At 57.9% G+C, this 26,528-nt stretch overlaps 2 protein-coding genes across 5 annotated transcripts in view; one reads left to right on the top strand and one right to left on the bottom strand.

Moving 5' to 3' along the window:
- Nucleotides 1-6,521, top strand: part of NUP188 (nucleoporin 188) — a 41,905-nt gene extending 35,384 nt beyond the window's left edge. Inside the window, exons 31-44 of the mRNA XM_069582206.1 lie at nucleotides 426-503; nucleotides 793-878; nucleotides 1,062-1,207; nucleotides 1,434-1,615; nucleotides 2,551-2,751; nucleotides 2,927-3,019; nucleotides 3,405-3,563; nucleotides 3,865-4,002; nucleotides 4,618-4,692; nucleotides 4,783-5,016; nucleotides 5,123-5,254; nucleotides 5,473-5,546; nucleotides 5,678-5,807; nucleotides 5,912-6,521. Coding sequence (XP_069438307.1) covers nucleotides 426-503; nucleotides 793-878; nucleotides 1,062-1,207; nucleotides 1,434-1,615; nucleotides 2,551-2,751; nucleotides 2,927-3,019; nucleotides 3,405-3,563; nucleotides 3,865-4,002; nucleotides 4,618-4,692; nucleotides 4,783-5,016; nucleotides 5,123-5,254; nucleotides 5,473-5,546; nucleotides 5,678-5,807; nucleotides 5,912-6,088 — 1,905 coding nt within the window. The 3' untranslated portion in view covers nucleotides 6,089-6,521. The remainder of the gene's footprint in view (nucleotides 1-425; nucleotides 504-792; nucleotides 879-1,061; nucleotides 1,208-1,433; nucleotides 1,616-2,550; nucleotides 2,752-2,926; nucleotides 3,020-3,404; nucleotides 3,564-3,864; nucleotides 4,003-4,617; nucleotides 4,693-4,782; nucleotides 5,017-5,122; nucleotides 5,255-5,472; nucleotides 5,547-5,677; nucleotides 5,808-5,911) is intronic.
- Nucleotides 6,522-7,300: 779 nt separating this feature from the next.
- Nucleotides 7,301-24,263, bottom strand: SH3GLB2 (SH3 domain containing GRB2 like, endophilin B2). 4 transcript variants are annotated; one of them, XM_069582260.1, is made up of 12 exons: nucleotides 24,002-24,235; nucleotides 19,656-19,797; nucleotides 18,534-18,662; nucleotides 14,309-14,442; nucleotides 13,943-14,035; nucleotides 11,760-11,822; nucleotides 10,476-10,625; nucleotides 10,008-10,031; nucleotides 9,379-9,468; nucleotides 8,993-9,093; nucleotides 8,353-8,593; nucleotides 7,301-8,070 (listed from the first exon to the last, which is right to left on the bottom strand). In XM_069582260.1, the coding sequence occupies exons 1-12, from the start codon at nucleotides 24,062-24,064 to the stop codon at nucleotides 7,963-7,965; spliced, it is 1,338 nt and encodes a 445-aa protein (XP_069438361.1). In that variant the 5' UTR covers nucleotides 24,065-24,235; the 3' UTR covers nucleotides 7,301-7,962. The 4 variants fall into 4 exon arrangements, with proteins under 4 accessions (XP_069438361.1, XP_069438360.1, XP_069438364.1 ...); XM_069582259.2 differs by lacking the exon at nucleotides 24,002-24,235 and adding an exon at nucleotides 21,885-22,017; XM_069582263.1 differs by lacking the exon at nucleotides 10,476-10,625 and having other exon boundaries at nucleotides 24,002-24,263.
- Nucleotides 24,264-26,528: the final 2,265 nt, after the last annotated feature.

Below are 26,528 nucleotides of genomic sequence, written 5' to 3'. Positions count from 1 at the left end.
TCTGGGCAGTCAGAGTCAACAGGCGCAGAGGCCCAGAAATGGGAAGAGCTCAGCCTTTTCACAGAGGAGAAAGGGGGCCAGTAGGGTTGGAATTGAGTGAGCACAGTGGGAATGATACCAAAATCAGGTGGACCAGATCCTCAGGGGTGCCCAGGCCTCATGGAGGAGTTGGTGTTTCCAGAATGGTTGCACTGGGAAGTCTCAAAAGGTGTGAGCAGAGGAAGGATGTTGTTGGGGAGGACATGAATGAACCTAGCTTTCTGGTTCTGACTATGGCTAAAGAGGACCTGGAAATATCAGGGCCCTTGAGTCCCATTTTAACCAAGGAGAGAGTGACCAGTTGCCTGACAGAGGACCCCGTCTTTCTTGGCTTCTGAAGTCTGGGAAGTTTTCCTCACTGACCGTTCCTTCCTGTCCCTTTGCAGGCGGAGATAACGCACCTGACGGACTCTTCAGTGCGTCGCCAGCTCTTTCTTGACGTGCTCGAGGGGACCAAGGCATTAGTAAGTGTGTCTAAGAGAGTTCCTGTTCCAGGGAGATGGCCTCCGCAGTCAAATAGCAGCTCCTAAGCCTGTAGCTGCACGAGTGGTCAGATCACTCAGGCGGCCCGAGGCTGTGGTACCAGGAAGAGGTCCGCTACTGCTGGGCCAGCCCCTGGCCTCTTCCCCGCGCTCACTTCCGTGAGTGTGCTGCTGTGGGAGAGAGGGTCGGGGCCGCAGAGGCCTGTGTGCGGTGCTCCCAGCCTCCCGGGGCGTCAGCCCCCAGGACGCTGACTGTGCCATCTCCCCTCAGCTCCTCGTCCCCGCCTCTGTGAACTGCCTCCGCCTCGGCTCCATGACGTGCACCCTGCTGCTTATTCTCCTCCGGCAGTGGAAAAGGTGAGCCAGGCCAGGAGGGGCAGCCTCTCCCACCCTCCTCACCGGCCCCACCTTGGGTTTCGGGATGCAAGCAAACCTCTGATGAGAGGCGTGCTGCTCCACGGGCATCCTGAGGGGAGCGGGCCGTGTGTGGCCTTTCTGTGAGGTGTGTTCCACCCCCTCTCCACTCTGCGCTGTATCTAGAGAGTTAGGGTCTGTGGATGAAATCCTCGGGCCCCTGACGGAGATCCTGGAGGGAGTGCTGCAGGCAGACCAGCAGCTAATGGAGAAGACCAAGGCCAAGGTGTTCTCGGCGTTCATCACGGTGCTGCAGATGAAGGAGATGAGAGGTGAGGGGTGGGAGGGAGTGAGGGGCAAGACTTCCTCCACGTCAGAGCTAGGGTTTTCCTCTGAAGCTTGAGTTTTCAGTCCTGGGCTCTCGTCTTCAGGAAAGTTCTTTGTCTCCTCCCCTCCCACTGGCTGACGCACTTCCTCTTAGCACCCTGCGCTTGCAGCCACCTGCCTGGAATAGACGTGTTGGGTAGCCTGATGAGTCCCCTCCCGTGTCCTTTGCAGTGAATGACATCCCCCAGTACTCCCAGCTGGTGCTGAACGTCTGTGAGACCCTTCAGGAAGAGGTGATCGCACTTTTCGACCAGACCCGCCACAGCCTGGCGGCGGGCAGTGCCACTGAGGACAAGGACAGCATGGAGACTGATGACTGCTCCCGGCTCCGGCACAAGGACCAGAGGGATGGGGTGAGGGGGCGCCTGGGAATCGGGGTGTCCTCCCACTTGCATCCCCAGTTGTGAACTGCTGCCTCCTGTGGGCCAGGCCCAGGGGTGGTGAGTGAACAAGACAGTCACAGCCTGACAGGGGAAGTTAAGAACCCGGATCCTGCAGAGATGTGTCAAATTCCATTGTGGCAAGTGTTGCAGGGGTGAAACACAGGGAGTGGGTGTCCGTGGGGTTCTCACCTCATCCAGGGATTCAGAGAGAAAGCCCCCTTTGAGCAGTGGCTGGGCACTGGTAGAGCCGGCAGGCCACAGGGGCAGGGGCATTGGGTGGCAAGAACCACGTGTGCTGAGCTGTGGGTTAGAGTCACGTGGTGTGAGCCAGGGTCAAGTGAGGCCTGGAGAGCCAGAGGCTGGATGACTGGCAGCCTTGTCAGGGTCTTTATTCTGGGTGCTAAGTGAAACAGAAAACCACGGAAGGATTTTAAGTAAGGGAGAAAAATGATGAGATTTGTATGTTAGAAAGCCTGCTAGATGTATTAATCGTGTAGAAGAGTGTTTTTCAAGCTGTGGGTCAGGACCGATTCATGAATCTTGGCTCATTTGGTTATAACCAGCATTTTCTAAATAAACTAGAATAAAATGTAGAAGAAAATAGCTTACTTTGCAGGGGATAAAGGTAGGTACTCTTTAATGAAAACTCGTAAATATGCGTATACTGCAGCGCAGTACGGATTACTCTGGGTGGCTCATGGCCATTAAGTGTGAAAAGCCACTGGGCTGAAGAACAGAGTAGAGAGGATCTGGAGAGAAGGAGGGACCATTTGGGAGGTGAGAGCAATCGTGCGGTTAGAGGGGAGCTCACTTTGGCCCCACATGGCGTAGGCGACCTGTGCCTCTCCGCCTCCCCTGGCACCACCTCCTTCCCTCTCACCATCTCTGCCCCCCGGGCCCAGCAGGTCTGTGTCCTGGGCCTGCACCTGGCCAAGGAGCTGTGTGAGGTGGATGAGGACGGGGACTCGTGGCTGCAGGTGACCCGCCGGCTCCCCATCCTGCCGACCCTCTTCACCACCTTGGAGGTGAGCCTTCGCGTGAAACAGAACCTGCACTTCACCGAGGCGGCGCTGCACCTGCTCCTCACGCTGGCCCGCACCCAGCAGGTAGGCGCAGGCAGAGGAGTGGCTGGTCTTGTGCCGGTGGGTGCTTATGCCGCCCGGACCTCTCCCAGCCTGAGAGCCCCCACCCTGTCCCGGGGCGGGCCGCTGCAGTGACAGCGTCCGTCTCATCCTACATCTTTCTTTTTTTTTTTTTTCATCCTACATCTTTCCCTTGCAGGGGGCCACGGCTGTGGCCGGAGCTGGCATCACCCAGAGCATTTGTTTGCCTCTGCTGAGTGTGTACCAGCTCAGTACCAACGGGACAGTGCAGGTGAGTGCCAGGGACCTGCCCTGCCTCCCCAGGCCCCTTGGTGCTGTCACTGGGCCTGGAAGTTGCTTTCTTGAGGGGCCTGGTTAAGGCACTGAGAATACAGAAGCTTCCCCACCCCTGCACTGACTGCTAGTGAGAGAAGCTCATGCAGTTAGTTAGTGCCCAGCCTGAACCCGGAGCCTCGGCTTCTCGTATCTCCGTCTGGTGCTCTTTCTGCGTAACGCCTGACCTCAGACCCGCTCTGGCCCTGCTGGCGCCCCTTCCAGGAGCTTTTCTCCTCAAAGGAGCCAGGCTTCTTAGCTGCCGGGTTGCAGGGAGGCCCCAAGGTCCCTGTCAGCTGGTTCCTGGGCCCGGGTCATGATCCTGTCTGCTGCTTGTGTCTCAGACGCCCGGCACCTCTCGGAAGTCCCTGGACGCCCCCTCTTGGCCCGGCGTCTACCGTCTCTCCATGTCCTTGATGGAGCGGCTCCTCAAAACCCTGCGCTACAACTTCCTGACCGAGGCCCTGGACTTCGTTGGGGTTCACCAGGAGCGGACCTTACAGGTGAGGGGCTGCTGGCATCTTTGGGGTCAGGACTTGGGGTTCAAGGGCATCTGGGCTCCTCAGAACTGAGTGTGGGTGCCCCTACTTCTGAGGTGCCGTGAGGACTGCTGGCTGACAGGCCCCGTGGGGGAAGGGGGATGGTCTAGGATCAGCTCAGACAGCAGCATCTTCATCTAGCCTCCTGTCACGCTGTTGCCTCAGCGTTTGAGGGCCCAGGACTCCCCTTCCTGCAGGAGGGCGGGAGCAGACGCAGCAGGGCTGAGTCACCCCACCCTTTCCTGTGTTCCCCCCGCCCCCCCAGTGCCTCAACGCAGTGAGGACGGTGCAGAGTCTGGCGTGCCTGGAGGAGGCCGACCACACCGTGGGCTTCCTCCTGCAGCTCTCCAGCTTCAGGAAGGAGTGGCACTTCCACCTGCCTCAGCTCATGCGGGATGTCCAGGTGCGGCCTGAGACCAGCTTTTTGGAGGGTGCTTCAGGGAGAACGGGTCAGGGTGTGAAGGGCAGGCCTGTTCCTGGAACGTGGCTGTTTTCTTTGGTAGCACAGGTTTGGGTTTACCTTATTTCCTCCGCAGCGAAGTTTTCCCTCCATAGCATAGGCCAGCCTCACAGGGTGAGAACCTGGGCTCTGGCATAGATCCTGGCTCACATCCCTTAGTGCAGGACTGAAACAGGGCCAGCTGGAGGAGCAGGCGGGGAGGAGCACAGGCTCAAGTCAGGCCTGTGCCTGTGTGACCTTGGCCAGGTCACTTCACTTCTCGCCTTCATCTCACTGTTTTCTTTCTCTAGAAGACAGGAAAACTGTCCCCGTCTAACTTATTTACTTAGGACTTTATACCGTGCCTGGTATCTAGCTGGGTCTCGGAAACCGTCCAGGCATCTGTTGACCCAGGAGTCTGGTTGAGTGTGCTTGGTGGCTGTGAGGTTTGGGGCTGGAGGTCGCAGGAGGTGGGGGCACGCGGGAGAAGCACGTGGTTTCTGGTAGCACCCCACGGGGTGGGTCTGGTCAGCTGCCTGGGGCCGCCCCGTGGCTCCCCTCACCCTCCTGTCGCCGCAGGTGAACCTCGGCTACCTGTGCCAGGCCTGCACCTCCCTCCTGCACAGCCGCAAGGTGCTGCAGCACTACCTGCAGGTGAGCCAGCCCCTGCGTGCGGCCTGCCCGGCGGCCTCGCCCCAGCTCCGCCATGCTCCAGCGCTCTGTTATCTCTCCTCCCCCTGCCAGAACAAAAATGGGGAGGGCATCCCCTCAGCCGTCACCCCCCGAGCTCAGCGGCCACCCGCAGCTGCTCCGGCTGCCCCCTCCTGCTCCTCCTCCAAGCAGCCCACTCCCGACACGGAGGCCTCAGAGCAGCGGGCCTTGCGCACCGTCCAGTACGGCCTCCTGAGGATCCTCAGCAGGACCCTGGCCGCCCTGCGCCGTTTCACCCCTGACGTGTGCCAGGTTCTGCTGGATCAGGTACCCCACCCCGTGCCCCTAGCCTCCACAGAGCCACCGGGGCCCTTCTCTGGGCCCAGAGGTGCCTGGGGTTCTTGCCCTCCATCAGTCTCATCTTGCTTTTCAGTCCCTGGACCTTGCTGAGTACAGCTTCCTGTTTGCCCTGAGCTTCACCACTCCTACTTTTGACTCCGAAGGGGCCCCCTCCTTCGGGACCCTTCTGGCCACCGTGAATGTGGCTCTGAACATGCTTGGAGAGGTAAGTTGGGTATTGTCTGACCCCTCACCCCAGGCCTTCCTCCCAGCTTTCCACTGCTTAACCACCACCTTGGGTCTGTGTACCCAGCCTGAGCTGACCTGTAGGAACTAGTGAGAGTTAACGAGTAGCTGATAAAATCGCCTAGTGTAGGTCCTGTGAAATGAGAAGATGTTTGGAGTTGTTACTACCACCTTTTTTAACCCCCGTTTCTCTTCCAGCTGGACAAGAAAAAGGAGCCTCTCACCCAGGCTGTGGGGCTCAGCACACAAGTGGAAGGGACCAGAACTCTGAAGTGAGAAAGCCCTCCTTCTGGACCTTGGTTGGGGGCTGGGGTGGTCTTGGGCTGGCTCTCCTGGGTCCGACACTTGGTGCGCCCAGCCCACATGGCCTCTGCAGCAGCGCCCACATCCGCCTCCCCTCCAGGTCGCTCCTGATGTTCACCATGGAGAACTGCTTCTACCTGCTCATCTCCCAGGCGATGCGTTACCTTCGGGACCCGGCTGTACACCCCCGGGACAAGCAGCGGATGAAGCAGGAGCTCAGCTCGGAGTTGGTAGGAGGGGTGGAGGGCCCTGCCTGCTGGGGCGACCCAGAGGTCCCCGCTCCCCCACTGCCAGGGCGGCCACAGGGCCTCATCAGGTGCTTCTTCTCTTGCAGAGCACTCTCCTCTCCAGCCTCTCCCGCTACTTCCGCCGGGGAGCCCCCAGCTCCCCTGCTGCTGGCGTTCTTCCCTCGCCTCAGGGCAAGTCCACCTCTCTGTCCAAGGTCAGCCCCGAGAGTCAGGAGCCTCTGATCCAGCTGGTGCAGGCCTTTGTCCGACACGTGCAAAGATAGGGCACCTGCCTGCTGCTGCCTACACTCTGCACCAGCCTGCATGGCAGGCCTGGGGAGTGAGGGGTACTGCTGGCAGATGGCCTGTCTGGGCCCGAGAGCAGCTCGTCACCCTCCACAGAATCGCCGCAACTCCAGCCACCACCCCAGCGTTATTTTTGTAACAGATCAAGAGGTCAACAGCAGGGGTGGGGAGCCGTGAGTCTGCTGCGCTCAGTCTCACATTCAGAGTGCCCCTAAAGAGGCATATTCCTCTCCTCAAGCATTCCCCACAGCACTTGACCCTGGCCAGGGGAGAGGCGGGGAGCCAATGCCACGTGCAACCAGGAGGCTGTGTGCACGGGTTTGAGAGTCTGTTTTTCCACACTCTGTTCTTGCAGTTTTTGGTAATACTGTGGTCTATTTATACAAATATTAAAATACTGTTTATACACAACTGTGTGGGTATACCTTCCGAGCCCAAGGACTAACCAGCCCTCAGAGCATTGCTCTGCCCCACTTGTCCAGGGGCCCAGAGTGGACTGGGGGGTACTGGGTGGACACTCAGGTCTTCCTTCTACCCAGGTCTTGGCCCCCACCCCCCACCTCCATTTACCAGCTGGCTGAGTTGATCACTGGGTTAGAGCCTTTCCTGAAGCCCTGCTCCTGTCTGTAGCTCTGTGCCTCCCCTCTTTTTAGAGGGCCCTGAGTGGGGTGGCCTCTGGCCCCCTTGGGACTTAATCACAGAGTTCTTGGCCCAGCTGCAAGCCTCATTCTGCAACCTGGCTCGTGGAACGAAGCTATCACTTGGGAAGTTTCGGGAACTAGACTAACCTGGGCTACAGTCCCTGCATGGCCACTTGGCAGTTACGGAACCTCGAGGAGGTGACCCTGATTTCTTCCTCGCTTGTCTGGGAGGACACGAGAACAGGCATGAACGTGCTGCGCTCAATGCCGGGTCCCTGGGAAGCGCTGTCAGTTACCCAAGTGTAAACCGTCATGCACATTTTACAGTTCACTCTGCCCCAGTTCAGGTAGGTTTTTCTCAGGAAAAACGTCAGTGACGCAGCTGCAGCAGACCAGCATCCCCTTCCTGAGGAGCAGCACGGGTGCCCTGGGAGGGAGGAGGGACCCATCACTTCCTCCCCTAGAAGGAGGGCGCGGTGTGGTAGCGTGTCGCCTCCTCTTCCCCTTCCCGCCTGTGAGGCCCGCGACGTGACCAGAGCCCAGGCAACATGCACACGAAGGATGGTTTATTATTGGTCATTGGCTAGAGAGCAAGCAGACAGGCAGAGTAAAAAGATCTGTTAAAAAGTGAGTGTGGAGAGTGCAGGCGGCAGCCACTAGACTTGGCTCTAGCAATAGGGCTGGGAGGGGAGGGCTAGCACCGGAGAGCTGCTGCTCCGGCCAGGCTCCCCTCCGCTGCAGCGCATCCCTGGGGCACTGCACCCCTGTCCCTGGCCCGCCACAGACCTGCCTGCCTGCCTACCTCGCCTCCTTTGCTGCTTTTGGCAACTAAAAGGCAGGTACTCTCTCTGGCCAAGGGTGCGCCCCAGGGCATCCTCAGCCCGTCTTGCACTGACCCCCTCCATGGGCCGGGGCACTGAACGCAGCTGCTGCAGCCAGGCCCGCCCTCCTGAGCAGGAGCTAGAGAGCTGGGGGGCTCAGGGACGCAGGCAGGGGTGGGGGGGCTCCAGAAACAGGTCAGAAGCAGGCCGGGGGAGGAGCCGGGATCATTCAGCCTCTGGGGCCCCTCGCAGCTGGACGGCCAAGGGGCAGGATGGGGCTGGGGTGAGCCTCCCCACGCTGAGCAGCTGGGTCACCAACAGACACGAGGCGGGGCTGCACCCATTCCCCCCGCCCGGGGCAGAGGGCAGGGCCTGGGGGAGGGGGCTTGCTCAGCTGAGCAGTTCCAAGTAGGTGACGGGGACCTTGCCCTTCTTGTTGCCTCTCTCGCCAATGAGCCAGTCGGGGTCCATGCCAGGCAGGCTATAGACAGTGATGAGCTGAAGGGGATGACAGAGGAGGAGGGTCATGCCCCGGCTACGCAGGGGGCCCTGTGCCTCCAGTGGTGGGCGCCCTCTGAGCTGCTCTATGGAGACGGATCAGAGAGCCTGCCTCCTCAGAGCTGGAGCTGCCTCTGTCCCCCCACCCCCCAGACCCCTCAGAGGCGGGGAGCCCGTGATTCAGGGTCCTCAGACCCCATGCCCCCAGCTCCGGTGCCTTGGCCCCCTAAGCCAGCCTGTGCCCCCTGACCACCAACCCATCCCTGTGGCTTCCAGGCCCACCTCATCGGCGAGCAAGGCCAGCTCACTGCTGTCTGCTGCCTCGTAGTCATAGAGAACGCGGGCTTTCCGGGTTCCGCTGGCCGGTGGGGCCACCTCCTCCAGGCGGAGAGCAGCCTCCCCTGGAGGGGCCAGGTCGGCCACAGAGGGCCCCATGGGCATCGTGGCTGCGGCGGTGGTGGGTGAGGTACTGCTGAGGGTTGGGGAGGTGGGCTCGGTGGTGCCCACGAAGGTGCCTGGGAATCTGGAGAGGAGAGTCGGGGGGGCCTGTCTCAGCACTCCAGAGCCACCCTCTTGTTGAGGGGAGGTGCCCACATGCCCCACAAAACACCGGTCACGCCCACGGCCGCGGAGGCAAGACTACCTCGCTACTTACATGGCTCCCTGGGAGCTGGCGGCGTGAAGAGGGAAACAAGGGGAAGTGAGACGCCCCTGCCGTCCCCACAACCCCCCACCCCACCCCAGAACCTGCACCCAAGGTCCCTAAGGCCAGCCACCCCTTACTGTCCTCCTGATGAAGTGCCCAGGCCCAGAGGTGAGGGTGATGCCCCACCACGGTCAGCAGCCCTCCACCCCACCCTGGGTGTCAACGGGGGCTTTCTGAGCTCGGGGTAGCTGGGAGCCATGGGTCCCCGGTGGGCACCTGCCCAGCTGCTTCTGGAGGTCCAGCATGTGGCGGTAGCACTGGGCATAGTACGTGGTCTGAGACTCGACGAACTCATGCAGGCAGCGAAGGTGGTTCACCTGCAGGGAAGAGGCAGTGGCTGACCTGGCGCCCGCGGGTGGACGAAGCGGCCCACTCCCCACCCCATGCTCTACAGACCCTGGCATCCAGCATTTTCTGCCCAGGCCTCTTGCTCTCTGCGGGGGAGGGGGCCGTACCCCCTGCTTTGGGACCTTTAGGACCGTGGGCTCTGCCCCACCCAGGTTCACTAGCTGCCTCAACGTGATCTTAAAGAGTCGTGGTGTCCGACACACGGGTGGCAAAGACGATGGGACAAAAGAAAGAGGAAACAGGACAGGACTCACATGGGTGCTGCTGATCCCCTCCAGCAGGAGCCGGGTCACTTCCGCCTGCCGGTCAAACTCCGTCTGGGCCACTCGGAGCTCCTGCTCAGCCTAGGAAGGGCCAGGGATGAGCACGAGGGCAAGAATGGCCCCCAGCCGGCCTCCCACCAGACTCCTCCCGCCCCCGGAGCCGCCCGGGAGCTGTCTCCTCTTCCCTTCTGTGGTAGATGGACTTCCCCACACCCCCACCCCAGGATGCAGACATTGGGGCAGGGGTTCACCTCTCACCCCTGACTTCAGGCCTGGGGCCCTGACCCCCTGGAGAAGCCTTAGCCCAGCCTGGGAACCCCCCAGAGGAGGCCAGTTGCTGGGTGGACAGATAGAGCCTCGGGCGCCCTCCTTGGCCTTTCACACTCATGCATTTGTCCATCTGAGGCCACCACCCAGCAGGGACAAATTGAACCAACAGTTGCTTTGGCCTCTGGAGGGCCCACGGTGTGCTGCAGGGCGGAGGGAAGTGACCGCCCCTTACCATGGCCCCAGCGGCTGCAGGGCAGAGCTCAGAACTAGATGCAGACCTGCCCCCGATGACAGCAGGCGAGCCTGGACTCCCATTCCCCACCCCACTTCTTCCCTGAGCCCCGACTCACCTTGTCCACCTCATCATTCCAGAGCTGCAGAGACCACAACAGGACCGGTCAGCAGGGGAGGGAGGGGGCAGCGGTCAGCAGGGGAGGGGAAGGGAGGTGGGGGATGGCTGTACCCCAGAGCCCAGGCCCCTGCCCCAGCTCCCGAGACCCCCCCCGCCGCAACCTCTTCCTACCCCCCACGCTTCCCAATGTCCTCCCCACAATCCCACCAGGAGCTGAGGCTGGGGGGAGGCCTGGTGTGAGAGGGAGGGGGGCTCTGACGTCACAGTCCATCCAGTCCCACATGCCACATGCGGGGAGGGGGGACAGCCAGCTGGGAAGTCCTGCTTGGGTTTCTCCTACAGGCAAGCCCCCAGGCTCGGACTGGGGTCTCCAGGGAGACCGAGCGTCCCCCACCCCACCCTGACGCTCTGCTGAGGCTGCTGGGCTGGGAGGCAGGACCGTGTGACCCTAGACCAGTCACTGAACCTTTCCGTCCTTCGGCAGAGAAAGGCAGCCTCGTGCCAGAGTCAGACTGGGGTTCAAAGGCACAAGAAAAAAACAGGGCCGTCTCCACCCTCCTGGATAGTCCTCCTTCCACTCGGCCCAGGAAGGGGGGCGGCAAGTGTCCTCCAGAGTCTAAAGAAGAAAGACCCCCCTCCCCCCACCATGGCTTAGGAGGCCCGTTCCTCCGGCCCGCTGCTACCCTAACACAGGGCCTGGGGGGCACAGAGAGCAAAACCCAGGCCAGCCTGGCTGGGACAGAGGCGTCCCCACCCCAGCACCGTTCGGCAGAATGCACAACACGGGAAGTGACCTCCACGTGAACACACGTGGGCGAGCCAGCCACAGGGGGCCAGGGCACTACAGGGCGGTTAACGCCCCCAGGGGACAAGGGACCGCGCGTGTGCGCGCGCACACACACACACAGCAACATGCTTATGACAGATGGAGAGGCCCGCGGGGAGGCGGGTGGTGCAGGAGGATGTCACCCACGGGGAAAGGAGGGACAGAGAGAGGCAGAGAAAGGCCCAGCACTGGTTTCGACAGGCATGACGGGACAGGTGTCCTCTGCCTATTTCCCCAACTAAACAGTAAACACCAAGATCTCAACAAGCTGTAGGAAAAAAAGATACCAGACGTTCAAAGTCCTCCTGACCCCGCCCTGCCCCGCCCAGCCCACCCTCTTAAATCCCAGTCCCACCTGCCCACCCACCCACCGCTGCCTTCATGTTCAGCTTCAGAGGGGCCAGCTCGGGACACGCCCGTTCCCCCACCTCGGGGGTCTCATTCCCCCACGTTGGGGGCCTAGCCCCGGGCTGCTCTTCCCCTACCCCCTCCCCGCCGGGTCTACCTTCCCACGGGGCCCTGCTCCATCTCAAGGCCTCTGGGCGCCTCCTGACACCTAGCCGATGTGCTCTGGGGGCCGCTGGACCGACAGCGTTGTCCCCGAGTCCTGTCCAAGGGTCTGTGACCTCCCGGCAGGCCAGGCTGGGACCTCTTTCCTGTCCTCTGGGTGCAGGGGGCACCTGGCTCTCAGAGGTGGGTGCTGAGTGGGGGTGGGTGGACTCTCGGGGCCCCCGGAGTCCACCAGGCTGCGTGGGGCAGCGGGCCAGGCTCACCTTCAGCGTTGGGCAGAGAGGGGCGAGGGCACAGGGCCCAGGCGGCCCCTGCCTGACCCTCTGCCTGCTGTTCTCCTGACTGGCATCAGGCCCCGGGTGCTGGGGATGGGGGCAGGGAGGGGGGAGCCGGGGCGCGGGCGGGGGCGCTTACCGCGGAGGCGCTGGCCGAGAGAATGTAATTACGCGGTCTAGTCTCCTGAAAGTCAGGCACCGTCTGGCGGGGAACAGAGTTCACGGGGGAGGGGGGAGTCATGTGGGGCGGGGGCCAGGCCGGGAGGCCGCCCTAGAGTCTCCCCCAGGGAGATGCCAGGAGCACCCCCACCCCAACCCCATGGACAGGAGGCTACGGACAGGTAACACGGACCTCCTTCTCCCCACGCCAACAACCTGCACAGGAGGCAGGCTGAGTGAGGGTCTCAGTGGGTTGGGACAAAGACCAAGAGGGTGGACACACTGGGGAGCCTGGGAGAACAGATGCCGAGGAGGGGACAGCCTGGAACCTCGGGCAGGACACAGACCCATTCGCCCCCGGCAGTCCTCAGGCCCCTCTTCCCCGGGCCAGCCTCATCTCACTCCGAGGCCCCAGTTAGACCCACCATTCTCCAGGCAGGGCCCGCCCCTACCCCACCCAGCTTGCTCCATCCACACCTCCGCACACACCCCATCATCTCTCCTTCCTGCAGCAAGAACCAGGCCCCTCCCCCGACATGAGGATGGACAGATGGATGCATGGATGGACAGAGTGACAGGCGGTTGACATTTGCAAAAAGCTGACTCAACAGGCTCCAACGCCTGGCGTCCCCCCAGACCAGAGGCTACACATGGTGGAGGCCCCGGTGGGAGACCAGCTGCTTTGCAAAAGGCCCGGAGGACGGCCCTCCCTGGCCCGGCCGGCCCAGCCTGGCCCGGCCCCGAGGGCCCCAGGCCAAGGTGGGCAAACCAGAAGCAGCACAGCACGTGGGACAGGTATACTCACATCTCCCTCACACTGAGCCAAGTTACCCAAAGCAGAACGGCAAGGAACAAAAACAAAGAGTTAGTGAGTCCACAGCGCAGGCAGGCGGGAGTCCTGACTGGAGTGTGGCTGCTGAGGGGTGGCGGGTGGGTGGGGCGGGGGGTGCCCTGCTGGGCTGGAGCCCCCTGGGATGCTGTACCAGGGCCCAGGTTGGGAGGGGGCGTCCTGCTAAAAGCCACACACTCGGAGCTGGTCTGGGCCAACCAGCCGGACCGGAGGTTGTGCCGCTCCGGTGATGAAGGAAGCGCTCCCTGGCCTGGCGGACAGAGGAAGGCCTGTCCTAGCCAAGGGACTCTAGACAGCTGCCCGGCCCTGAGGGGTGGGGAGCCTGTCCCACCAAGGTGGGCTCAGGCAGCCACAGCTCATCCTACCTAAGCCCAACCCAACGCCGGTGGCTAAGGCTCTGCCTCCGGTCTGGACTCCACACACCCGGGTGAGGCGCCACAGCTCTTGCCAGGGGTACTGACCAGGCTCTGTGGCCCCCGGGGGCCACACAAAGGGAGGGGAATGCGAGGAGGGCCAGGGGCTATAACTAACTCTTGGGCAGCAGGGGGACCTGGCTTTCCCTGGCTGAGGGCCGCGCCGGGCGCAGGTGCCAGTGTCCCTGGTGTGTTCCAGACCTGACCACAGGAGTTCCCACCTCGGGGTGTGAGGCGGCCTTGCAGCCCCTGCACCCCGAGCAGCCCGGGCCCCTGGGGCCCAGCTCTCCCAAACCCTGGCCTCGCCCTGGTCACCGTGTGCCACGCTCCATCCCATCGGCCTGGCTGAGCAGAAGGGGAGCCAAGATAGCCCCAGCTCCATCCAGCGACGTGGGGCTCTCTGAAGGGCCCCAAGACCTGCCCCTGGGCGGGCGAGCAGCCCAGCTCTGGGACCTCCACACCAGCGCAATGGAGCCTGAGGACAGGACGGGGCGCCCGGGGAACAGCGCTGGAGCGGCGGCAAAGGGGGGGGCGCGGTTAGTAGCAGAGCCATGCCCGGGCAGAGCCGGGAACAGAGCTGAGCATCCAAGGAGGGCAGCGCGGGGGGCATGCGAGAAGCCAACTGGCTGTCTATCTGGGAGGGCTGCGGGCTGCCCTGAGCTCAGGTGAGGGTGTCGTGGGTCTACCCACCACCCACTCCTCAACCCAGTGTCTGCCCTGGGAACCCAGAGCTCTGGGTCGGCAGGGTTCTGTCGGAGGTGGGAGCAGACGGGCATGATCTGACGTGGTCTGCCCCGAGCAGTGCCCCCCAGCCAGGCTTCGACGGGGAGGGAGGTCATGCCAAACATCACGAGCCTCCACCCGGAGCCTCCGCCCGCTCCGGCCCAGCAGGACGCCTACCGTGGCTTTGGCTTCAGCAGCCTTGGCCTTCTTGAGCCGTGCTTTGGAGGCATCCAGGTCTAGACGCCGGTTCTGCAGGAGCCGCCTCTCCTTCTGTTGTGGGGCAGGGTTGGGGGGAATCAGGGACGTGAGCCCCACGGCTGCCATGGGAGACCCCCGGCCCCAGCGGGACCAGCCCATAGGACCATCTGGCCAAGACAGGGAAACTGAGGCCTGGACAGGCGAGGTCAAACACTCCAGGCCACTCGGTCCACAAGAGCCACGTCTGGGGAGGCCCTAAGGGCTGCGGGGTCCGGGCTGGGTTCCGCGGCTCTGAGGAGAGGGCAGCCAGGGTCCCCAGGAGGCATGCAGCCCCAGGCTCCTCACCGAAATCGTCTTCCAGTCCCCTTCCAGGAAGTTGCGCAGGGGCGTGAGGAAGTTGATGGAGGCCGTGTGGATGAAATCTCTCTCGGCCGCTCCCAGGCGCTTTTCCGCTTCCGCCACCTTGATCAGCGTCTTCCCTGAGAAGCAGAGTCGGGGGTGAGGAGGCAGGCTGAACTCCGCTCTGGCTCCCAGGAGGGAGGAGAGAGCTCTGAGAGAGATGTTCTGAGAGGCAAGAGCAGAAATGACTGGCCTGGGAAAATGGGAGAAAATCTGTATATCCACATACCCACTGACCAGTAAATACTGGGACCCCCCAAAACCAGAACACTTCTCAGCCGTTAGAAAGAAGGGGGCTGGGACTGGCAGAGGGAGGGGCTCAGCAAACCCTCCCCCCAGGAAGGACACAGGGCCTTCCCTGGGGGCCCAATGGCCAAGACTCCACTTCCACTACAGGGGCCGTAGGTTTGGTCCTACGCAGTATGGCAAAAACCAAAAACTTACCTATTTATCTATCTCCTTCAAAAACAAAACAAAACTGGACACAGTTGTCAAAAGCAATCATTTCTGGACTCTGGAAATTGACCAAAGGCAAGTAACAAATTGAGAAGCATTTACTCCAGAACTACAGGACCTTGGTAAGAACCATGGAGATGGTGGCTTTTTAGCCTGGACGTGCTCCCCTCTCTCCAAGCTCTGTGGTGTGCCCCTCTATCAGGGTGGGGTGAGCCCTGAAGCTGCTGGAGTGGGAGGACTTGATTTTGGCTGGAACACAGAAAAACCCACAAGACATGGTCATAAGCAGTAATGATCTTAATGGCAAATAATCAGGAAAGGCCAACATCACAGCTAACATGAAGCTGGAGGACTGGCTGGAATAAGCAGCAGACCTGCCAGAAATTTAACAGGAGATCGGGGAGATGAGACGGCCACAGTGAGCCTTGATACACTCCAGACAGCTCTGCTGGTCTAGAAGGCCGTGCCTGTGTGTAGCATGCATGGGAGGCATAGGAGAGAGCCCCAGCTACCAAATCATTCTTGGCTAGTGGGAGGCTTTGCACATTCATGAAGTAAAAGCTAGGCACACATATAAACTGCTTGAACTTGAGTGTATTCCCCAGTCCACTCATAAATTCATCGGCAAAGCCTTAATGGTGCAAGATGTCTAAGCATGACTTCTGATGAATCATTAGCTGCCCACCAACATGTGCTGACCTGGAAGCAACCCTTAGGAAGCTAGGCTTAAAAGTAAAAAGAATAAGTAGAAAAATAAGCAGAGACATCAGTAGCTGCATACAGCAAAGAACACAGACTCGAAACAATTAGCTCAGGTACGTCTCTAAAGAAACAAACAGCACTAATAACCCAAGAAGAATTATAAGACACGCAAAGAAATAGGAAAGCACAGTCAATACACAGGGAAAGAAAAGCAATCAACAGACACTGTCTCCTAGGAGGCCCAGATATTAGATTTAGCAGACAAGATTTTTAAGCAGCTATTACAAATAAGTGGAAAAGAAAAAACAAAAACCACCAAAACCACAATGGTAGGGAGGGATGAATTCTGGTATAGGATAAAACTACTGTATATGAAATAGATAAGCAACAGCATATACCACACAGCACAGGGAATCACAGCCATTACTTTATAAGAACCTATAATGGAATATAATCTGCAAAAATACTGAATCACTATGCCATATACCAGAAACAAACACATATTAAAATCAACTATACTTCAATCAAAAAATAAAAAATAGAACCATGGTTAAAGATTTAAGATTCATACAACATTGTAAAGCAATCATCCTCCAATTAAAACTTTTTTAAAGAGATTTAAGTATGATGACAATGACTTCTCAAATAAGAAATGTCAATCAAGAGATTAAAATTTTAAAAAAGTGAAAATGCTAGAGTTGAAAAGTTTAACAACTGATATGAAAAAAAAAATAAAATCACTAGAAGGGTTCAACGGCAGATTTGAACCGACTTCTTATCAGACACAAGGGAGGTCAGATAGTGAGAGAATATACTCAAAGTGATGAAAGGAAAAAACTCTCGTCCAAGAATTCTAGACACCGCAAAACTGCCCTCCAAAAGTGAACATAAAGACATTCCCAGTTAGACAAAGGCTACAAGAATTCACTGCTGGCAGACCTGCCACGGAGGAAAAACTTCACATACCAGTGAGACGACACTCGGGGGTAGTGTGAATCCACATAAAGGGATACAGGGCTGCAGTAAAGGTGACTAGACAGACACACACAAAAGACGGTGTGTTTTTCCCTCTTTTCTTAACTGACTTAAAAGACAATCGCATAAAACAGTAATTATAAAACTGTATTGTTGAGACATAGTATGTATGACAATGTGAGCATAGAGGAAGAGGGAGGAAAGGGAGTTATCCTGGAGCAAAGCTTCTATATTTGACTGGAATTCAGTTAGCATTACTCTCAAGTAGACTGTGTTACGTTAAAGCGCATGTTGTGATTCAAGTTTTAAAACCACTAAGAAAAATGTTTTAAGTTAAAGAAAAAAAGGAGCAAAGAAATCAGAATGTTACACTGGAAAATCTCTTTTTAACTCAAAAGAAGTCAGTGAAAGAGGATCAAACAAAAAAGACCTGAGATACAGGGAGAATAGTAACAAAACAGCAATCCAGATGTACAAACAGCTCATGAGGCGTAACATCATCAAAACCAACAATCCAGTGGAAAATGGGCAGATTTAAACAGACACATCGATTAAGACATACAGATGGCCAAAAGACACACGAAAAGATGCTCACCATTGCAATTAGAGAAATGCAAATCAAAACTACAGTGAGGTATGACCTCACACCAGTCAGAATGGCCATCATCAAAAATCTACAAATAATAAACGCTGGAGAGGGTGTGGAGAAAAAGGGACCCTCCTACACTGCTGGTGGAAATGTAAGCTGGCACAGCCACTCTGGAGGACAGTATGGAGGCGCCCTCAGAAAGTAAAAACAGAGCTACCATATGATCCTGCAATCCCACTCCTGGGCATGTATATACTTGGAGAAAACAGTAATCGGAAAAGCTGCCTGCACCCCGATGTTCATCGTGGCACTATTTACAGTAGCCAAGACATGGAAGCAACCTAAATGTCTGTCAAGGGACGAATGGATAAAAAGATGTGATAAATATATACAATGGAACATCACTCAGCCATTAAAAAAAAAAAAAGAATGAAATAGTGCCATTTGTTGCAACATGGATGGACCCAGAGATTGTCATACTGGGCAGAGAAAGACAAGTATTATGATACCACACCAACGTGGAATCTTAAAAAATGATACAAATGAACTTCTAAAACAGAAACGGACTTCACAAACATAGAAAACAAACATGGTTACCAAAGGAGAAACTGGGACGTGTGGCGGGGGGCGGGAATGAGGGGTAAATTAGGTTGGGATTAACACATACACACTACTACTTATAAAACAGATAACCAGCAAGGCCAGCTGTAGCGCACAGGGAACTATACTCAATATTTTGGAATAACCCAAAGTGAAAAGACTTTGAAAAGGAGCATGTATCCGTGTATATGACAGCATTACTGCGCTGTATACCTGAAGCTAACATAGCACTGTACGTCAACTGCATTCTAATTCAGAATTAATTAATTAAAAAATTTAAAATAAACCGGATTGAGGGATGTTTGTACAATTCTGTAAATATACTAAAAATCACCAAATTACACACTTAAAGCAAGTGTGCTTTACAGTACATAAATTGTACCTCAATAAAACTTCAATAAAAAGCAAAGACTGAAGCGGCTCTTTTAAGTGCTATTGTGAACAGATAACCCGTGAAGCAACACCAAGTTTAAAAATCAGGTTGTGGAATCGCACACATAAGATAATACAATCCCATTAAAAAATGCATACAAACTAAAGGTGGGTAAAGGAGGCTCTTTTTTTTTGGAGGGGGGGTGCCATGTGGTCTACAGGGTCTTAGTTCCCTGACCAGGGACAGAACCCAGGCCCACTGCACTGGAAGTATGGAGTCTTAGCCACTGGACTACCAGGGAAGTCCCAGGAGGCTTCTATTTTTCACCTTTGTCACCTCTGTTGACTGAGGTATTTGCAAGGAGGATGAATCCAGGCAGCACACGTGTAAATGCAAGACCAGAGAAAGGAAGGAAAGGAGGGAGGGAGGTCAGGGCCAGAGACTGGGGGCCCGCCCAGCCGCGGGGACCGGCTCACCATAGGGGGTGGTGGGCCCCAGCTCACTGGCCGCCTCGGCCATGTACTGCGCCAGCAGCTCCCCGTTGGTGACCCGCGAGGGCACCTTCCTGTCCAGCTTCTCGTACAGGAACTCCTCCACTCGGGCACCTGTGGGAGAGAGCAGCCTAAGCCCCGGGGCCCTTCTGGAGGAGCCCAAGGCCAGTCCAGCACCGGCCCACAGGGGCGCCCAGCCTGGTGACTAGCAGGACATTCTCATGCTGATTCCCCACCCTGTGAGACGGGCTCTTGACCCTGTGAAACCCCTCACAGGGAAGGAGAAGCCACGGCCCAGAGACGTGGAGTACCTGCCTGAGGTCACCCAGCTGCGGTGGCGGGCCTTCCACGTCCCCCTCCTTAGAATATGGACTCACAGAGAGTGACACACAGGGGGCGCTAGTGGTGAAGAACCCGCCTGCCAATGCAGGAGACCTAAGAACCACGGGTTCGATCCCCGGGTGTGGAAGATCCCCCTGAGGAGGGCATGGCAATCCACTCCAGGATTCTTGCCTGGAGAACCCCCCCCCCGGACAGAAGAGCCTGGTGGGCTACAGTCTACAGGGTCCAAAGAGTCAGACATGACTGAGCGACTTAGCACGCGTGCACACACCACACGTGCGAACAGTGCTCTGGCCAGACCCAGGAAACTCTGAGCACACCGTCTTAGCTAAGAGCAGATATACAGGCAGACGCGTCTCCAGACCCCAGGACAGGTTCCCCTGCAGCTGCGGGGCCTGCCCTGTGCTCTCGTGCGACCCTGGACGGGCCTTCGTCCCTGACCCTCGCTGCCTGCTCCCCAGTGACTAGTCTCCCGTTTCTCCTGCCTCTTCTCCCAGGGATGTTTTAGTTTCCAGGCTTCAACTCCTCGGTGCAAAACTTGCATTTCCACGTCCCAGAGAGTGAGTGCATTGTGGAGCCCAACACCCAGACTGCTGTTTTTAATGGGGACCACTCCCCCTTCCCATGCCACCGACAGCAGCCTTAAGCCCCAAGAGTCTAACGCAAGTCCAGCCTGCTGCCCAGGCCCACCTGCACAGCCTCCGCAGCTGGACCCCTACCCGCGGCGCCCTGCCCCTTGCCCAGGGCTGGGCCATGTCCACTTACTGGGGTTGGGCTGCAGCAGCACCTCTGTCTGCCTCAAGATCTTCTCGGTCCAGTTCTTGGTGCTGTCTGCCCGGGCCAGGAGGCTCTCAAAGTGGGCGTCAAGCTCGGTCTTCTCTGCCTGGCCAAATTTCTCCTCTGTGAACTGTGGGCGGAGGGTGGGGGGGGGGAGCACCCAGGGGTGGAAGACTCAGCAGGGGGGAGGGGAGGACCAGCCCTGCCCCACCCATCTACCCCTCCTGCCTGGCTGGAACTCAGGCCCTCTGGTCCAGGAACCAGTCTAGCCCATCCGCTCTGGGACCCCGATCAAACTGCAACCCTGCCCTGGGCCTCAGCTTGCTCCTCTGTGACATGAGATGGTTGGGCCAGAGCCGGCAGATCCCAGTTTGTTTCAGAAATCCAATGAAAGATACAGACACCCCCTGCCCCCCAAATGCACACCTGTACAAAATCAAACACAACTTAAGGAGCAGCTGGTAGGCCATCACTGAGGGTCCTCCCAGCCTGACTCTGGAGAAAAGCACTTGGTAACGAGCGCTCAGGGACACAAGGGGCACAGAGCAAGGTCTGGGGTGATCAGCAGGCGCCAGGGCAGCTGGGAGCCCCGGGGAAGGGGTCCTGGGGGAGTGAGTGGGAAGAACCCAGGTTCCAGAACCAGAGGAACATGATTCAAGTCTCAGTTCTGATGAGCAGTGTGACCTGGGCCAAGCGGCTTTGTCTCTCTGAGCATCAATTTCTGAAGCTGAAAATGGGAATAATAAGGAATAGCATCTCCCTCGTAGGTTGTGAGAAGGCAATAAAAAAGATGTGGGTAAGATATGAAGGTAAGGATCTGGCAGGGAGTTCGGTGCCCAGTGTAAGGGCTGATGCTGTAAAGATCTGATGGGAAGGGAGAGGAGTGGGATGGAGGATGCCTCTGCTGACTGGCATGGTACATGGGGAGCAGTGCCAACTCATCCGAGCCAACTGCTGGGCACGCCCAGGCCCAGGAAGCTCGGCAGCCCCGCCCTGAAGCCAGGGAGAGACCAGGATGTCACAGGGTCCCCCTTCCGAGCTGGCTGAGGCCATGGGGGCCACATAGAACAGCTAGAAACCAGCCCAGGTCCTGGCCCTTCTGATCTTACAGGCCCTGTCCAGCCGTGGTGGGTGATGGTCAGAGACAAACCGCACAGGAGCAAGATCAGCTCTGACAACAACAGACAGTGCTGACCCGGCGCTCAGCACGGGCAAGTTTCCCATTTCACAGAAGGGGCCACCGAGGCCAGGCAAGAGGCAGGCTGCACTGGAGTCAGGGTCGTCATAGGCTGGGGGTCTGGAGGCCCTTCTCAGATGATCTGGCAGCCCTGAGTCACCCAGAGGCGAAGGACAGCTCCAGCTGCAAGGAGCGGGAGGCCCCACCGGCTTCAGGCTGCTCCAGCTCAGCAGCCATCAATTATGCATGGGGGCTTGGGTTTCTCTCTGCAGGGCCAGGTGGGCAGGGGTCAGAGCCTACGGCTCCCTACCTGGCTCCCTCCCTGCTCTCCTGACTCTTCTTCCTCACTTTCCACAAACCGGGGCCTCCCAGAGCTGGGCCCTGAACAGGCCTGCCCTCACCCAGCCTCTTTGAGGGTGGGGGTGGCACTAGCCCCATTTTCCAGATGAGAAAACTGAGGCTCAGAGACAAAGTCACCTCTCTGGTCCTCAGTTTCCACCGGGGGTATGGTGATACCAGGAACCATCTCATAGAATATTCGGGAGGTGCTTAGTTCTATGGTCAGCACACAGCACAGGCCTGATAAATGTCAACTGGTGTCAACGTCGTCATCATCATCAATAAAAGATCTCCTGCAGGTCCCTCCTCGGCTCCCAGGAGCCACCTAGGGACGTCCTTAGCCCAGTGGGGCCAGCTGCTCTGATTCCGGTGATGGCGTCACGCTCAGTATCTCCTCCCCTTCTTGCCACGGTTATGGGCAGCACTTCCCGCCTGGCCACCTGCCCCTCACACTACACATCCACCCACGTTCAAAGTCCAACCAGGTTTTTCCAACGTCCTGGGCATCCCTCCCACGTCCACTGTTGCCTGCCTGGCTCGGATGAAAACAATGCTGCAGCCTCCCTGGCTTTCATTATCGTCACTCCTGCCTCCGCTCCTAGTAATACAGTCAGTACTACGGACAGCATTGGTACTAGCACTTCTGCCGCCCACTGCCCGCTCCCTGGCATCTTACCCGAATATGCTTTAGCTTTCCCTGCCTGGGTGCCCTTCGCTGAGCTGTTCCCATCACCGCGATCAACTCTGCAAACCCCTCCACAGTTCGGGGACTGAGAGACCACCCTAGGATCGCGCATGCAGAAGGGATCCGGCCTCCGGCTGCTTCTCCCAGGTTCTATTCCTTACGGGGTGGGGATGAGGTGAGGCTCTTTCAAAGTGCCCTCGGTACCTGGAAGGGCTGAGCGCTTGCCCAGCATGTCCTTCCACCTGGCAAGGTGGCACCCACGCAGAGGAGCTGCCCAAACATCGATACTAAACCACCCTTCGTCCCTTCTGGCTGACTCCTACCCCAGGGCCGACTGGCCTGAGAGTGGGCTCTCCTGCCCAGGTCACATTTCAAGCCCCTCTTTCTTCGGGCTGCCACCTGGCCCCATTCTTGCCAAGAGAAAGGGCCCAGGCTTCAGAGGCTTATGACTGCAGAGTCCGAGGCTGCTCCCTGCAAGATGGCAGCAGCAGTGGGTGGGCGGCTGGAGCCAGAGAAAGCCTCTATTTATAAAGCTCCCAGCTCCCTCCTCCGCCCTGGAGGCAGGGGGCCTGGACACTGGCTCCCATGCCAGTATGGGCGACCCAGTGGGCCTGCCCCGACCAGGCCACGGGGCCCAAGCCTCCCCACGCCCCAGGCTCTGCAGACCTGGCAGGATCGGGTGCTAGGGCCCCACAGTAGCCGGAAACTGGCAGATCAGGTTCTTCCCAGATGCGGGAGATAAAGTGGTTGCCATACCAACACAGGGGGCGAACTCCCCACCTTCTGGATGGATTGGGGCTGGCCAATGAGCTCCAGGCTGCAGGCATCCCCACTAAGGCTGGGGTCACCAGCAGGGCTGGGAACCCAGGGCAGCAAACCCTCTCTGGGGCACCCATCCTCAACGGGATGCTGTGCTTTCTAGTAAACACGGGCACGTGGGCTTCCAAGAGACGGTCTGGGGCTGGGCTCCTCCAGAGAACCAACCACCACAGCAAGGACAAATGACAGGATCTGTTCCCGGGGTGCGGTGACTGGGCCAAGCCCCAAGCCTGCGGCCACCCTTGGAGGCAGACTTGGTGCCACTCCTGATGGACAGAAGGGCACGTGCAGGCTCCCAGAGAAGTGACTGGCCCAAGGTCACAGGCTGCACGGGTGCGATACTAGGCACGTTACAGCAAGAGTGACTTGCCTCTAGTGAGCACATCCACACGGAGTGCCAGGGACACTCACATCCATGCTGGGAGGGAGGGGTTGCTGAGGCCATTTTCAAAAGACTGAAAAACTGAGGCCCCGAGAGGTGAAGCCCCCACCCTTCTCAAAGTCACAAGAGGGGGCATCCACGCCCACAGCTGACTCCCGGTCTTCACCGATAAGCTGCTTCAGTTTCTCTCCTTGCCCCCAAATGGATAGGACTTGTTCTAATCCTAGCGTCACCCAGCGTACAGCTCCCCAAGGAGGGCACGCAGCCAGACCCCAGCCCTCTCCTCATTCCCCTGGGGCTGGGGAAATAGGAGGTAACAGGCCTGCCATGGAGCAGAGAGGAAATAATAACCCCAGCCCTCCTGGCTTCCGGACTGACTATGCAAGCGTATAAAAGGGACCCGAGGGAATCAGTTCCAACAGCCCATTGTACAGGTGTGGAGACTGAGGCTCAGAGAAGGGCTCAGGGGCCTGGGGGCACAAGTCCTTGGGCCTGGAACTCAGGCCTCCAAACGCCGGCCAGGAGTCAGGGTCACTGCTGGCCAGTGGGAGGGTGGCAGGAGCCGCCTGGTGCCTTTTGCTCTCATCATCAGAGACCCCACCGGGGCGGGGCGGGCGCGAGGGCAGTGGGATAACTCGGCCGGCAGGTCGCAAAGAGGGAGGCTGACACCTCCCGCCCAGGCAGCTGAGTCTAGGCAGGCCCAGCTCACTCCTCGGCCCCCGGGCCAAGCAGAGGGTAGTACAGGGCAGTGCAGTCGGCCGCCCCGGGGCTCCTTCTCTCGACTGGGCAGCGTAGAAGAGAAGGAAGGCTGGTGGGGGGCTAGGGCGACCCGGGAAGGAGCGGCGGCCGCGAGGGCCTTGTCCCGCGGCCCCGGGCTCTGTTACAGGGGTGCCCGCCGGCCGCGCGGGGCCCAGGGCCAACGGCCTCCTCACCTGCACGGCCCGGGTGAAGAAGATGCCAGCGTCCGACGCCAGCTTCTTCATGTTGAAGTCCATGGCGCTCCTCAAGGCCGGTGCGTCCGGCCCGAGCGCCGCCCGGCAGTCCCCGGCCCGCCGCCGCCAGCCTTCCCCGCGCCCACCTGCTGCCGGGACTCCGGCCCTTAGCGCGTCCGCCCGTGCCTGCCGCCGCCGCCGCCGCCGCCGCTGCCTCCGCCCGAGCCTGCCCGAGCGCGCAGGGCGGGGCGCCGGCCGCGGGGGCGGAGCCTCCTGGGGGGCGGGGCGGGGCGGGGCGGCCGGGCTGGAGGGTGCTCGCGGCTGCCCCCCTGCGGCCGTCGGTGGGCCAGCATCTCTGGGTTACCGGTCCAGTGGCTCCCGGCCCATCGGTGCCTCTTCGTCTCCTTTTTTTTTTTTTTAAAGACCTTGCTGCTGGGAAAGACTGAAGGCGGGAGGAGACGGGGATGACAGAGGATGAGATGGTTGGATGGCATCACCGAGTCGATGGACATGAGTTTGCGTAAACTCCGGGAGTTGGCGATGGACAGGGAAGCCTGGTGTGCTGCAGTCCATGAGGTCGCAGAGTCGGACGCGACTGACCTGAACTGAACTGACTCTCTTGTTGTTCATTCGCGCCCTCCTCGCCGGCTGGCCCCTCTGGCTCCCTATTTCTCGGCCCCTTTAGACCTGGACCTTTCTGTGCCACCACCACTAACCACCACCACCATCAGCTTGACCTCTCTAGCGCCCCTCCTCTTCTACTCCAACTTTAGTGACACTAAGGACCATCGCCAGGGAATGGCTGTTTGGCTTCAGATAATCCTCTGGTTGCTCAAAGTGTGTGCAGGGAGTTAACGAGGAGGGAAGGAGGAGAGAAAGGGAGGCTTCTGTTCAGCCTAGGTGGAGGAACCCTCCAGGCATGGACATAGTGCTGACCTTGAACCAGTTTCTCACAGACCAAGACAGGCAGAAGGATGGCCTGCACATATATTCCCCGCTCCCAAAGGGCTTGGAATAGGTTTATGACCTGTTTCCACCGCTCGCCTCTCTCTACTTCTAGACTTCATTTTCTTACACAGTGGAGAGCTCTGTTCCTGAGCCTGTACCCTTTCCTCTCTGGCTCTGTCTCCTGGATTCCTAGCTTTGTTTACGTCCCTGCACTCACACCAGTTCCCCATTCTCTACCCCAGTCTGTCTGTCCAGAGTGAGCTTCAAGTCACCTGGGGGATTATTTAAAAATCCTTGGTCCCACTCCCAGCCCTGGTTCTCTCCGAGCCTGACAAGTAGAGTCTAGAAAAGCTTCCAGGTGATTTAAATGTGCACCCCAGGTTCAGAACCACTGATCTGTATATTATCTGCATGGACTTATCATCAGTGTTCATGTCACTCACACACCTGCAGTTCATCTCTGTTTCTTTGTGTGTTTCTATGTGTTCACTACGTATTTCTATTTGTATTGATCATTGACTTATTTATCAGTGTCTGTCTGTAGCTGACTGTATCATTCATTTAGCCAGCGTCCAGCCATATCGACTTTCAACAGCTATATATCAATATAGTAACTTGTTCATTCATTTGGTAACTACACTGAGCATGGTTAAAGAAAAAAAAAAAATCAGGGTACTTGTTAAGGACGGGAAGGAAGACTACTCAAGAGAGACCAGTGCAGTGGGGGTTTTGCAGTAGGGGAGACAGATTGGGCTCAACTCCAAATACAATAAAGTCAAGTGGAGATTTATAGCCCATGAACAGACTAGGGGTCAGTGGATGGAAAATGACTAAGCAGGAACACTGACGCTAGTGAGATTCTTGCTGAAGGCAGGCCCAGGTGATAAGATATTCAGGATGGAGGATGAAGAATTTGATCAGTTGTGGAGGGTGATCAGAAATCCAGGGTTGGAGATTTTGCTAAATTGGCCCCGCAGAATTCTTGCTAAAACTTCACTTTACAAGACAGAAGCTTCAGGTTGAACCTAGTTGAGTAGAGGGCTTAGAGGAACCTGACTTCGGTCAGGTCAAAGAGAAAGACCTTATCAGCACTAATTCTGTGGCAGGCAGTGTTCTAGGTGCCAGGGACGCAGCAGTAAACAAAACAAGGCCCCTCCCTTCTTGGACAAACAGATATATAACCATGTCAGATCCTGGGAAGAAAAACAACAGGGTAAAGGAGAAGAGAGAGACAGTAAGAGTTAGTTATTCCTGATCTTGTCTCTGCCTAGTCTGTATGTTTCATCTGTTTATCTAGCTTTCCACTCGGCTATTGCGGTTTGTCTAATAGCAATGGCCAAAATTTCCTAAGCCCTTTCCAGGCTGAACACTGAACACTTTAAAGTGAATAATCACAAGAGATCCTCATAATAACTCAGAAAGTATCCTCTTCCTTATTAAAGGCTCCAAAATCACTGCAGATGGTGACTGCAGCCATGAAATTAAAAGACGCTTACTCCTTGGAAGAAAAGTTATGACCAACCTAGACAGCATGTTGAAAAGCAGAGACATTACTTTGCCAACAAAGGTCCGTCTAGTC

This window comes from Ovis canadensis, chromosome 3 (genome assembly GCF_042477335.2).
Source record: "Ovis canadensis isolate MfBH-ARS-UI-01 breed Bighorn chromosome 3, ARS-UI_OviCan_v2, whole genome shotgun sequence".
NCBI lineage: Eukaryota > Metazoa > Chordata > Mammalia > Artiodactyla > Bovidae > Ovis > Ovis canadensis.
Note: the sequence above shows the minus strand (reverse complement) of the source record. Positions and strands in the feature narration are given on the sequence as shown.

What these genes read in the sequence shown, in the direction of transcription:
- SH3GLB2 (XM_069582259.2), bottom strand. Translation starts at nt 21,980, where the DNA reads ATGCGCGATCCTAGGGTGGTCTCTCAGTCCCCGAACTGTGGAGGGGTT. An exon ending in CTCTGCCGAAGGACGGAAAG is followed by an intron (nt 10,032 to 10,475) that starts GTTCAGTGACTG and finishes TGGTCTCTGCAG; the next exon opens with CTCTGGAATGATGAGGTGGA. An exon ending in CTCCAGAAGCAGCTGGGCAG is followed by an intron (nt 8,594 to 8,992) that starts GTGCCCACCGGG and finishes TCTCCTCTCCAG; the next exon opens with ATTCCCAGGCACCTTCGTGG.